The sequence below is a fragment of the Dermacentor albipictus genome, chromosome 4 (assembly GCF_038994185.2).
Source record: "Dermacentor albipictus isolate Rhodes 1998 colony chromosome 4, USDA_Dalb.pri_finalv2, whole genome shotgun sequence".
Classification (NCBI taxonomy): Eukaryota; Metazoa; Arthropoda; class Arachnida; order Ixodida; family Ixodidae; genus Dermacentor; species Dermacentor albipictus.
This window is the reverse complement of record NC_091824.1, coordinates 94,742,798-94,756,786: the sequence shown is the minus strand read 5'-3', so window position 1 is coordinate 94,756,786 and position 13,989 is coordinate 94,742,798. Positions and strand designations below refer to the sequence as shown.

The following is a 13,989-nucleotide window of genomic DNA, read 5'->3' as shown; positions in this document are numbered from 1 at the left end:
GGAGTGACAGCGGAAATAAGCTGGAACCTCGTCCCAATAAGTGTAGCTCGAGCAACCAATACCTCAAGCATGCAGGAAGGGTACGAGCGCGCTGGGCAGCCGAGCGAGCCGGAGCGAGCAGGGTCCTGGGGGTGACGTCACTGCATTTGTGACGCAGCCTGTTAAGAGACTAGTTGGTGTCTTTGAGGAAACCGTGCGACGAAGGTTCGATTCCGTCAAGCATCGGAGAAATATAAAGGATCTTTGTCATTGTGCAGGAGCACACACCTGGTTGCTGATATCCAGTGCTCCACGTAGGAATCAGATGGCTTCGTAGAAGAACGGTACACACCCAGCCCTGCAGCTACAGTGATCCATGTCGGCTAGAAAGAAGTTCTTTGAAGAGTGGCACTCTCATACTCGGTGACACAATTTAGTAGATAGATAGATAGATAGATAGCTAGATTGATAGTAGATAGTGATAGTGATAGTAGTAGATAGATAGATAGATAGATAGATAGATAGATAGATAGATAGATAGATAGATAGATAGATAGATAGATAGATAGATAGATAGATAGATAGATAGATAGATAGATAGATAGATAGATAGATAGATAGATAGATAGATAGATAGATAGATAGATAGATAGATAGATAGATAGATAGATAGATAGATAGATAGATAGATAGATAGATAGATAGATAGATAGATAGATAGCCGCCGGAAAGATCATTAGGTACCGTAAGAATGCTATCGCATTAGAGCTTCATGACTGTCTTGGCCGATTTGTGGTGTGACATCTCTAAAGGCCGCAGTAATCTAACAGCTTCTGCAGAGGTTAAAAACCAAATAGGAACACTAGCAATAATGCTTACGTAAACGAAAGACCTCAATGACGGTCGGTTTGGTGATGGCGGCACAAAGTGTCGTCGACATGTTTTGTTAGAGGGCACGACAGCGTGACGACGCGTGTGACAATGATGGTATCACTGAGGGTGCCGCGATGACGATTGTGTGACCAACACACGTCATGAAGACACAGAATGTGCGTGATACGATGGCGTGACAACAGCTGCGCATCCACACTTTCTTCTTCGCTCGTTTACTTCATGGAGTCCAGACACTCATTTGCTCAGCCGTTTTAAAATCGTTCAGCTGTCGCTTACTGCGTGAGTCGGTATAAGCAAAGCGGTGCTGAGCCGCCTAAAGGAAACTGAGCGCCTCGACAAGAGGCGTGCAGAAGACTTCGGCAGCGAACGCGCCCCTCAAACGTCAGCCCAGGTGTCAGAGAAACGTGACACAGCGCCGCCTCCGACGACAGCACCTAAGCCTACAGGCCCCGCGAAGCTCTCGCGTGACAGCATGTGCATGTTAAAAAGCTCGTTGTCGCTAGGCGACGATCGCGCCCAGCTATTCGGAGGCGCGTGAGCGCATGGCATCGGAGGAGAAAGTCGGGCTGCCTACCACCACGGAATCGGGAGAAACAGCGAAAGGAAACTATTCGATTAAAAAACGGTGACCATTCCACTCTCTGAAGATGTAATGGCAGCGAATGCTGACGATAGCCAAAGCTCTCGAGCAAAAAGCAAAGCCCTGCCGCTGCCATTTCATCTTCACAGAGTGGAATAGTTGCCCCGGACTCGATATTGTCGTTTTCGTTCAGCATCGCGGGAACGTCCTTCGTCGGTGGTCGTTTACACTCTCGTTGCTGTTCCCTCCGGCGCTCCTCACACGCGTGTTGTTACTCTAGTGCATAATCTATGCCTGTCCGCCCCATAGATAACACAGCCGTTTTTAGCAACGATACCTCTCCTGCTTAGAGACTGCGATAACCTTGACGTCACGCTATTTTTCACGGCGAGCGTTCTAATCGGTTACACATTTTTATATCTGCACCGCCGTACTGCTCCCGTACGTGATTACAGACAAAGCAAACAATGAAACCCATTGTGTATGGGTTTGTCGGAAATCGCTAAATCCATTTCTGTTGCCAGACGCAGAAGAAAGTACGGAAGGTTAGTCGTATGCAGCTTTCGCTGTAAAAGAAAGTGTACACTGCAAAACGTATTTGCACTGACAGATTTGTGCAGGTCATGCACTTAAACTCTACACATTTTAATATACAGTGACAACTATCCTTTGTCTTTACCGTATGCCTCTATGGCTTTGAAATCACCTGGATAGTTGCTATTGTTCGCCAATCGAGGGTGCCCACTGAAGCACTGGGAATCATTTCGTGTGATTGGATTCAGTACACCTGCTCATTGTCCGTCTTTCTTTCTTCTTGAGTTATTCTCCTATTTCTTGTTTTTCGATGTTGCCTGACTTTCATGTCCGCGAGCGGGACGTGTGTGCCATGGGCCTTTCTGTCTTTTCTTTTATCCCTGCGTTTCGCCCTCCCATTCTCTCCACGTTGCCGCCACAAGTCGGCTCGGCAAGGAAGCCACCGCCAGTATCAGAGTGGCCGTGGCATCTGCCGGGCAGCACGTACACATTGGTCTTGAAAATATTCCCAGAGCATGACTCGAGGAACCACCGGGGTTCAGAACATCGCCTACCTGTGTGAGAAAGAAGAGAGAGAAAAGCAGGGAGGTCCACCAGACGCGCGTCTGGTTTGCTACCTTACACCTGGAAAAAAGTTCGAGGAATAAAAAGAGCGAACGAAAGCAGAGAGCTCTGAGGATGCCGCTTTATCCGGTGGTGCACATCGACACCACAGCTGGTGTCTGAGATGGGTAGAGTTGAGTTTCTGAGCTTAAGGTATCTGTTCTCGTCATAAGGCTGCCCCAAATTGGGAAAAAAAGAAAAAAGAAAGAATAGCAATAGTGCCATTGTTGGGCATGGATGTGACAAACTCCCCCGTCTCCGTGAAATTTGGCGATATCCATGCATGTGGACAGGAGTAACAATCCCTTAAGATATATCGTGTGAGGGAACAGGGGAACATTTACCACCTCAAAAGATGCTTGATACGTGTGACTGCCGCGTGTTGACAAACGCGGCGCATGATTGTTCCAGAGTGTGTTAGTGTAAACACCACCTGCTCGGAATTATCACATTCTTACTACGACGCCCTTCATAAGAAACCTTCAGAGTTACGGCTTCGTATGTGCCGTAAGAATCAGTGGATCTCCGTAGCTTATTACACTCAACGTCTCGTCTCTAAGACGAAAGGGCGGGCTAACTGGATATCCTCCAACGAACACAAATAGTCTGCTGATGATAATGACAATTATGTTTGCGCAAGCTCTAGCTCGGAACTAGAAATTGTTTCTATCAGCCAATACTGCACCACTTTTGGTGAAGTATTTTGCATTTAAAGGAAGTAATAATGAAGTGACTGCGAAAAAGCGATTTTTGTACTTTAGCTGTCGGTTTCTCGAAAAAGAACTGTTAAAACTGCAATATTTACAAAACCAGAACTATCAAGCTTACAACTCAAAGGTGAGAAACGATATAACAACTCTTGTAATTTCACCAAAAATTCGTTTAAAGAGGAAAAATTTATATACAATAGACCGCTTTGAAGTATGGCAGGGAGGGGGGTAGTTCGGCGGCTGCTAGCGTGCCTCGATGTTCTCCTCTCTCGCCACTCCTTACAGTGGAGACAACCGCAGCGTCTACTACGGCGTTGGGCGCGGGAATGGCGGACACCGTACTAGACGCTTTTGGCGGACGTCGTAGGGACACGTTGCCGGCGCTCGTGTCTTGAAAGTGATCTGCAACGTGGCCAAAGTGCGCTCCCGCGCGGAACCCATATTCAAAGCGATCTGCGATGTTTGCAGAGTGCGCGCAGTGCGAGTAGCTTCGTATGCGCTGTGCTTTCGACGTTACGCTCGTGTTGAAGCGAGAGATGCTGGAAGGTCAATTAGCTTGCTGCTGCCGCGATTCCTCACTCGATCCAGAATTTTTACAGCGATTTTCCGCGCACATCGAGCGAGATGTGTTCATTTTACCGGTGCGCGCGTGGCAATGTGCTTCATTATTTAGTTGGAACACGTTCGCAGGCTAGTTGGATTGAATCCATGATAGCATGTGTAAGCGCGGCTGAACAAGGACGTAGAAAGAAGCAGACACACAAAGACAGCGCTCTCTGTGTGTGTCTGTTTTTTATACGTCCTTGTTCAGTCACTCTTACACATTCTATGATATTTAGTTTAGTTGGTAAGCGAATGTGCACAAGTTTATACGGCCGATAAAACTACTATTCTTACTTCGTACATCTATCTACTAATTTGCTATCGCAATCGGTGCTTCGCCTTTCGGGCGGAACTGCGACTTTTTTCCCAGCGCTTTCCTCGTATCCGCTAACGCCGCGGAAAAACTGTGCGTCGTTGCACAGACTTCACGATCAGCCAAGTTATTGCAGTTTGGACCGTTATAAGGCGATGTATATCTGTCATCATCGATTTGACAAACACCACATTAAATAGCCATATGTACGTACAGCTGGATAGCACGTAGTTGATGACGACGTCAGAATCCATGTTGTCTCGCTTACGCTCGTCCACTACCTGCATAGAGCCCAACAATCGCCATGTCGTAGGCTCGCGTCAAACGGCCGGACGTGAAACCGCGCCATCGCTGTTATGCGATCGTCTACGACGTCGTCGTTGCCGCGCTGCTGTCGTTACACACAAGTACACTCGTTACACACACACGCAATTACTCAATGTACAGGATCACGTCCGTTCATCTGCTATATATTGTTTCGCGGTACGTAAAACAATGCTGGACATCCAGGTACCAGCAAAATGCTTCACATAACATTTATATTCCCACAGTGCGTGCGACCTGCACAATTGTTTCTTCCCTGCACCTTCGCACGTCAGTGCGGGTTTTCGCAAAACCTCAGCTTTCCTGTTTGCTTTTTGCTTATTTCTTGTGTGGCGGCTGTCAGATCACTTCGCTGGTCGAGAGCTTGCGGCATACGCCAGCTTATCCTTTTTTATATGCTCTAGCTTTCGCGACATTCCACCATTACGTCATTCTCGCTGAGAGAGCTACGAGTAGCCACTGCTCAAGCAAACGTGCCGTAAACCGCCTTCGTAGCGACCTGCGCTGTGTTATGCCACGCAATATAATTCTTTTTAGCAGTTTATTGCTTCGATTGCAGTTTATTCTGACGCCATACTCTTGTGAGGCCTTTCTAGAATGTACAGAAACAATGATGACAGGTTTAATGTTGTTTACGAGGTCCAAACAGCCCACTTTCTTTATAAGGTACCCCTTCCTTCTTTAAGGATATATGAACAGCTAGCACTAAATTTACGGCCATTCCAAGGGTTCAATCTGCTTTTAGGAGGCGTCGTAAATTTTGAGGGTTATAAAAGCCACATCGCCCGAGATATCCTTTCGTTTCAATCAATTTGTTTTTTTATCGGCATGCAAAAACTACAAATAATACAATTTTCTATACAGGAGGAAGCCTCGTAAACATAAAGACTTAAGGAAGGCCTTCGGTTAGTTCAAGTAAAAGGAATCGAGTATTGGTTGCAATTTTAGCGGTTAACTAATAACTAAATAAATACAACTGAGTAAATGAAGAATTATACATGGTAATGGAAAGGCAAACATTCTGTTAAGACATAAATTCGGTGAGCGATTTCGTTAAGGTTAAAATGAAATAGTGTCGGCCAAGATGTGGTAGAGAAACTTCTGTTGAACCTGCCATAGTTACTGCTGCACCTAGGTGGAATTTTGTTATTATTGAACGCGAAGCGGATAGGCCTAGAATTGGGAATCTGGCTGTTAAAAATTAGAACCAGAATTCACGATGAGGCTCATATGCTGGAATTGTTCGTAAGAGCAAATCCAGTCAATCCTAATACTGGGTATGTGAGCAATGAAGGCCGGTGTCAAATGCCAAAGAGAACTTATGAACAAAAGGCTTTGTGAATTCAGCCCCAGGTGGAAACGTGACTTTCATTAAGTAATCTGTTCGTCAAAATATGAGGTGTTTGAGAAGCCTGTGCATGGACGGGATGGAGTAAGCATCAAAAAGCGAAGTGTTCAGCCTAAATTTACCCAGTCTTATAATGCGTAATGCTTATGTTCTCAGTTTGGCATAAATGCGCGACCCTTATGTGTTACCGCAAGGGATAAAAAATCTTACAGCTGTGACTGACGGCCAAGTTAAGAGATGCGAGGGTTATTGATCTAAAATCCCAGTGCACTTTGATTAGTAAGCCTTAGTAGTGTGCTATTTTTCTTGTTAATTCTGAAATGTGTAAAGTAATAGTCAGATACTTATTGAACTCCATACTTACGAAATTAGCGGGGCCTAGATCCGATAAGTATGCCAGTTCTACACTAAGTATTGAAAAGCCTGCTAGGCCGTTAGTGTCTCGAAGATGTAAAACTTACATAGCAAGACGTTGGAGGCTTAGCGTTTCACCGTATTGTTTCGTTACCACTTGCCGAGGACGGGAGATAAAACACATTCCGACACTTTATTTCTCAAATGAAAGTTCATGCACACGCGAAGCAGCCGACGTGGCTTGTAAGTGGCTTTCTGCTTATTTGTCTCTGCGTGTCACCTGTATTCTCGTACGAGTCTCCAGTCATCATAACGCCTTCAGCGCACCGCGGTGGCGTGCTCATTGCCTTGTTCTGTCACTTTTTGCTGTCCTCTATTATATTGTCGCTTATCGAAGGCCGTACTGTCTGATGGACGATAACATGCTCCAATGAACCCACAATACTACCGGAGGGTCTGAAACTTGCGGCTATTTGAAAACATCAATGATTAGCGCTCGCCATCCTTCCAGAAGCCCCCGGTGCCAAGGATTATTCCCGTTCGGATGCATGTGCCACGGACACTTCCATGATGGATAATAAACAAATCGCTCAGTACTAATCAACGTCAAGAACTGGCAAATATTGTACGAAAACACCTGACAGTGTTCGACTTTTCCCAGCCGAGGTTACGTTATCGCTAGGCGTCTTCCTTCCCTTTCTTTCTCTCTTACCCCGTGTCCCACTACTGCGGGTCGCACATACCCTAATCATACAATAGTTTCACGCTTGTAACAATATATGACAGCAGTGCGGCGTCTCTACTAACCTACGGTGCAGTTTCAGAACGTAAAACTCGATATTTTTGTTTTCAAGTTCTCAACAATTCTGACTAATTGGTTCACTTATTGAATAACTAAGTGAGTGATTTGATACTATCGAAAATGCACCTCCCAGGTTTGTATCGTCTTAGCCACACGACTATTGTGCGCACTCTTACGAGTGCAACTTTTGATGGTGAAGGAAAGCATGCTGCCCGGCAAACCTGTATAATTGGCGACACGGCTAGATGCGCTATCGCGGGAGGCCAAATCCAATCATTAAATCTCACTGCTGATTCACCGTTCAAGTAGTGCCATTGGGGCGCCATGTGCTGGTATTTTCCTCTGCGTACGTTGACTTGGCCTAATGAAATTTTACCTGTGTTAGCTTAAAAAGATATGCGAAACAATAAAAAATTCTTTAGGCAATAGAGAGAGAGAGAGGAAAGGGGAAAGGCAGGGAGGTTAACCAGAGAAAAAAAATCCGGTTGGCTACCCTACGCTGGGGAGAGAGGGGAGGGGGAGGTAAAGTGGAAACAAAGTAGAGGTAAGGAAAGGAAGGAGCATAGACACACAATCACAATTGGTCACCGAACACTGTCATCGCACAGCACACTGACACTTGTAGCAACATTAACATCTGTTCAGGCTACAGTCGCCTGTCCAGTTCTGTCGCCCTCAAGAACCGCAACAGTGCCCTCGTCACCCTCTGCTGCGATGGCTTATGATGGCGGTATCTGAAAATGAGTTCCTCTGTGAGAGGTCTGTGGTCAAAACGCGCTATCGCGGTTGCAAGTGATTGTCTCTGTAAATTATAACGAGGACAGTCACAAAGAAGGTGTTGAAAAGTCTCTTCGTTACCACAGTCCTCACACGAGGCGTCGTCTGCCCATCCAATTCGGTAAGCGAAAGACTTGGTGAAAGCCACCCCTAGCCATAGGCGACAAAGCAGGGTAGCTTCGCGACGACAGAGCCCAGCTGGAATACAAAGGCGTAGGGAGGAGTCAAGCTGGTGGAGTCGGTAGTTGTGAAAACTTCCAGCGTTCCACAAGGATAACGTGATGTGACGGCTGATCATTCGAAGTTTTCGAGCGGCATCGGTCCTTGATAACGGTATCGGCTCCTCTTCGTCCCCTTGAAGAGCCGACCGAGCAGCGTTATCAGCGTGTTCGTTCCCTATGACTCCACAGTGACTTGGAAGCCACTGAAATGTCACGTGGTGTCCTTTCTCAGTTAAGGTATGAATGAGTTCTCTAATCTCAAATACCAGTTGTTCGTGTGGTCCGCGCCGCAGGGCCGATAGCAAAGATTGCAGTGCAGCCTTGGAGTCACTGAATATTGACCACCTTCGAGGTTGTTCTTGGTTGACGAGACGAAGTGCAGCGCGAAGGGCTGCAAGTTCCGCGGCCATCGGTGTCGTTGGGTGACATGTCTTGAAACTGATGGTGGTGGCTTTCGCTGGGAAGACCACGGCTCCAGAGGAACACTGGAGAGTTGCCGATCCATCAGTATAAATATGTACGTGTTCGGCGTACCTCTCGTGCAAAAGAAGCAGAGTTAGTTGTTTAAGAGCTGGTGATGACAGCTCCGATTTTTTCCTGATTCCTGGTACGGTGAGGTGCACTGCGGGTCGAGCCAAACACCATGGAGGAATCGATGGCTTAGTTGCGGGGGTGTAGCCTGATGGGAGGCAGGTGTAATACTCCGAAATCGTAGTACAAAAGGCTGCCTGCGGCCTTTCTGATGGTAGTGTTGCCAGATGGTGGGAACAGGCACGGGCAACGTGCCTAATGTGCACTCTCAACACTTCTACCGCAATAGGCAATAAAATTACAAAAAGCCTACGGGTCGTCAGCCTTTGCCGCGATGTCTTAAACGTAAAAAGGTGCGGGAATGATTCAGTTCCATTAAGTTTATTTTACATGGGACGCTCTAACGTAAAGCTATTCCAATCTACTTCTATTTCATTCCTGCCACTAGCCCTACACGAATGGTGAAAATATTTCAAGCCCCAGCCAATTCAGAAGCTGTCACAGCCGCGAAAAGTTATCATCCGATATGATGTGTGCACCCAGATTCTGCATTATTTAGCCGAACAAAAGAAAAAAATTATTGTTCTACGCCTTTTCGACATGAACCCTACATTACCAGCCTAAATTTCTCGAACTGCACCCACATCGCCTGTCTCTCATGTGTCGTCACAAAACCACCAGAACTCATCACGTCATGGTGACGCGCACGCACTAAAGATATATTAGTAAGACAAACAAAACTGATTTGTATGCGGCATAGCCAGGGAGTGCCCGTTCTGAAAGCTGTAAAACATGGCTATCCACCGATCACTTCGGACTGGCTATTCAGAGCTGTAGGGGGAATTATTTATCTGCGTATAATCTACATATTTTATTGGGAATACAACGTTGTCAAACCATTTCTGCACATATACGACCTCGCTGAGCCAGCTCTTCTTTGATGAGGATCCGTACCAATGAGATTTTTAACTTTTCGTTCCATGCCACAGCGACTTTCGACCAGCCATCGCAAGCAAGGCAAAGGGAAGCGGACCAATCGCAGGCCGAGGATGCCGCCCTCCTCATCCTGTTATCTAATTTCTCTGTGCTAGCTCGGACTTCCCGAAACCTTGGTTACTCACGCTCGCGCAGTTTCGCTATATAACGTGTCGAGTGCGTTAGTTAATTTAATTAAATGAACTAACTGCAATCCTAGAAACCCTGCTTTAACGTTATACCAGTTATTCATTTTTAATTTTTATGAAGTGGTATCAGTGTACTGAGAGTGTGAAGTTTGACGGGCAAGTAGTAAACAGCGACTATAACTTTTTCTACTCGTCCGACAGACTTTTTAATGGGTTAAGGTATCCCTTGCGACCTACGTTCACGGCCTCTCTCCGATGCTGGCACGGCTAGTTGGCACTGTCACCCATCGCACCAGCTGTTTCCGAAACCCAGCTCTCCTTGCCTGCCTTGAGTGCTTGCATTTACTCGGCCCGACTAGAGCGCCAGTGGAAGAAAGGCAACGCGGCTAGGCAACACGACACGACTAAAAACGAAGATAAGATGAGATGTCATTATCTTGATCTCCCCGTGAGTGACTTTCGGAGCATATATAGGCACGCGTAATGTTTTATAAGTATCGCGCCAACTGAGCTGCCATTTCTGCAGCCTCAAAAGTGAAGCTCCGACTATTTCCCCACTTTTGAATGTAGCAGCCTAACAGAGTATTATTCACGCGCCTAAGCGTGAAATAGAGAGACTGAAATAGCAGCGATGATTGTACAGATGCTACACCACTCTAATTCACTGCATACTATAAGTGAACGTTCACATTGCGTAGCTTGTAGCTATCTTTCTCCATTCTTCTTATTTTTTAATTTATTTACTCGCGCTCCACGTCCTCTCTTTTTTTTTTTTTTCCGCTTTTACATTCCCCTGCACGGTGCCAATTAGGGCGCGGCGTGTTTTCTTTCGCAATCATCCTTTCATGCTGGCTCAGCGAATATGTGCGCATATCCATATAAATCCTCTCGCATTTCCCTGTATAAGCCGGCGGCACATCGTGCTCGAGAACAGGACGCCATATTTTTCATGCGAAGTACCGAACCAAAGAGAGCAATAATTCAGCGAATTTCTTTTTTTCTCTCTCTCTTTCTCTCTCTCTATGCTTCCTTTTTTCACGCTGCGGAGTATGCTGTGTAGAATGAAGCTAGCATAATTTTTTCTTATTATCCCATAATCATTTTCTTTTCTTCCTTCAACCTTCATTTGTGGACGATTTCTGCGCCGGAAGAACGCCGACGCATTTAAATCTTCCCCGCCCTCTACCTTTCGTCGATCCGTACTTCTTAGACAAAGCCTACAGACTCATTCTGCATTTCCGCAACGGCATCACTTTAATCCAAGGAAGAAAGGAGGACCTGGAAAATTCCCGCTACATTTGATGTGGCCGTATTATCCTTGCACGTGTTACCAGTCGCATGCGCACATCCATCCTGCTGCGCTGTCAACCAAAAAATTCTTGAAGGCCATTTGCGAGCTGTCACGCCATGCGACCGATGTTTCTCATACCAGAGAAACAACGTTCGCTCGGCGGAGGTGGCCACCGTTTCCCCGTATTTATCGGCCAGCTCTTCCAGCGAGGTAGGGCTGTCGGCGACGCATTCTGAGAGCGAGCAACTCCGCCCGGAGGAGAAATTTGACGTCGTGGATGTTGCGGCAAAAGTAACTCGTGTTTTCTTGTTTTCTCTTTCTGGAGTGGTGCGTCTTCCTATCATCAGGGGGCGAACCGCTTCTGCCAGCTTTTAAGGTTTTATTCGTGAAGCTCCGCGCACCGTCATATAAGCGCGAAACACCATCACCGACGCATTTCCGGCTGCTTTCTCCTACCTAAGGTTGGCTACTTCCTTTTTGCCTTCGGGCGCTACTTACGCGCCTGTCTCTGCCACCGCAAAATGCGTGCGTGTCCCTCGGTTGCCTTTTTTTATGTTATCTGCTCATATGCGTTCGTAGTTTCTATACTAATTGAATGGTTTACGAATGAGTAGTCTCCAAGCTTTTTTTCTTTTTAAGGTTAATTCCGTTTTTTACCGTTCTTTTCTCATAGGCTTTCGAATGGGTAAACATTTCGCCACCGCTCTTAACATTCTGTAGGATCAAATCCATTTATTCACGCAAGATTTTGATAAGCGGTTGTTATAAGCACTTTGATAAGCGCTTTCTGCGTTATTTTATTTAACATTTGCAGTCCAAACCTCTAAGAATGCTGTGCCATAGAACGGGCGAAAGTGATCAAAGAAACAAGCAGATACATGACCTACCGCATCCAGCACCATTGGCATGCTCCAATAATGCGGGCTTCAGAACAACAGTTACACTTTTTGTAGGAGGGAAAGTGACATAAAAAATGGGCGGGGAGACAACGATTTTGGCTGCGGTAAAACTGGCAATGCGAAGAACAACGGAAATCATATGAAGCGGGTAGTGGTAAAGCAGTTGAACAGATCTACTGAGTGCCTCGATCGAGAAATGGCTTTGGGAAAAGTCGAAGAAATGTACAGCTGCGACGCTGAAACTTTATGCAGCGTAAGTGCGATAATGAAAAGATAATTATTCTAGCGATATAGTGCTTTCGCTTACTCATTCATCGGCAGCTCGAGCTCCAAGAGAGGATGGTAGACGATCCCTGCAAAACATACCCATGGCCTTCGTCAGGAAGGATAACGTGGGAGACATCAATAAAAAAAAACTTTGATAGAAAGAACGACGCATCCCAGCCACCTAGTCTGCGATCCGTAACCTTTACACCCCCTCTCCCCCCCCCTTCTTTGTGTGTGTGAGGGGGTTAGTTCTCTTTTACAGTCTCCTTTGTACGATGGATTCGTTTTTCTGGCTGTAGCTTGAGCTGCAAGGTTAACGAGAAATTAAAAACAACATTTGCCAAAGCCTGTTTTCCACAACGAAAGCATAGAAGTATAAGTAAAAAAAAGAATCTTTGGCAAAATCTGTCATCAAGAAACCATTGAGTAGAATTAAAAAAAATGAAATAATCAACTGAACTGGACCATATAAAGCGCGACCATTTTGTCCTTGGCTCTGCCCAAATAGAAGTTAGGATTCGAATTCCACAGCCTTTCCAGATAAAGCTTCTTCAAAGGTATAAATACTAAGCAATAAATTTTCGGCAGGTCGACAAGAATCCTTGTAAGGACGGGCTTCCTGCATTAAAGCCACAGAAATATGCAATATATTAAATCCTTCTTTGGCAACAGTCTTCAAGGTGAGTATGCATCTACTATAAGGCTCGTAATTTATGCCTACTTTCCTAAAGATGATGTACGATGAAAAGCGATATGTGATGCTTGTAAAGGTGAGAATAGCGACGACAGGTATATGTGCAGAGTAGCACGACAAGTGTCTAGCTACTGACGGGTATAAGGATTATGTACCTCTTGTGTTTGTTGCAGTGGCATACTCCAATTATGGATCAAAGAGAGACAGAAAACAAATCAGTTTTGCAATAAGGACGAATTTATTGCAACATTTCACGAATTGCAAAGCTCGTAGCTACATGAACTGCAGTAAACGTATGAACTGCAGTAAACGTAAGCTGGCTAAATTGACACGCACGGTGTGACATGTGTGGACACATCAGAAGAGAAAACTCGAAGACTGCGAGGAGCATTGGTTGGAATTACAAGGTCCTGTTGACGCTCTCGCCTTGCGTTGACCTCGCGTTCCCGTATACTACGGCACGCTCACAGCGGGCACGGTGTGTGCGCCCGCTTCGCGATCTTTAACTGCAGGGTTTTGACGACCTTGTCCCTTAGCCTCGGCCCCCTCTGCTCCGGCAGCGGCACGTTTGGGCACCTCCGGCGTCGAGCTGCAGCATGCGCCGCACACGCAACGGAACATTGTTTCTGCACATGAACATGGAGTGGCCTTTGCGCGCATGCGCTCTCACCCTGCTTCGTTTCGATTAGCGTTTCGAAGATGCTTATCGGCCGTCGTTCTGACAACACACGGGAGCATGTTCGCACGATGCGAGTGTCACGGGGCTTCACTGCGAAAACCACGCACCGGTAGGTAGTATTCTACCAACGGTACTTTGGATACTACGCGTGGGAAAACGATGGCACATGCCAAGAGGGACTGCATGGTCTGCTTATTAGTCTACGTAGCCTGTTTTGCAATCAGTTCCAACAAGGAAAGTTGTCTGACCTGAGGTCTTAGAATAGAGCTTCTGCGCACCAGTCTCTGTGATTTGAACGCAAACACGCCTAGATATATTTCGCCACCTGACGTTCAAATTCTGATGCAGAGGGGAATCATACAGTTTGTGGGAGCAATATTCTGCCGAAAACATAAGAAAATTAAAGGAATAAGTACTTTTATGTGTAATTAATAATGACGGCAAAAAATAGCGTGGAGTGTT

At 46.1% G+C, this 13,989-nt stretch overlaps 1 protein-coding gene across 2 annotated transcripts in view; it reads right to left on the bottom strand.

Moving 5' to 3' along the window:
- Positions 1-2,091: 2,091 nt before the first annotated feature.
- The window catches only part of LOC135919985 (uncharacterized), a 157,229-nt gene continuing 145,331 nt past the window's right edge, over positions 2,092-13,989 (bottom strand). The window contains exons 5-7 of one of the 2 annotated variants that reach the window (XR_011513987.1): positions 12,195-12,240; positions 4,431-4,497; positions 2,471-2,541 (exon numbers count right to left, since the gene is read on the bottom strand). Coding sequence is in view for 1 of the 2 variants with exons in the window: in XM_070537271.1 (XP_070393372.1) it covers positions 2,312-2,541; positions 4,431-4,497 (297 nt within the window). In the remaining variant the exon portion in view is untranslated. Of the gene's footprint in view, positions 2,542-4,430; positions 4,498-12,194; positions 12,241-13,989 lie in introns of both variants that reach the window. The other variant, XM_070537271.1, reaches the window with a different exon arrangement.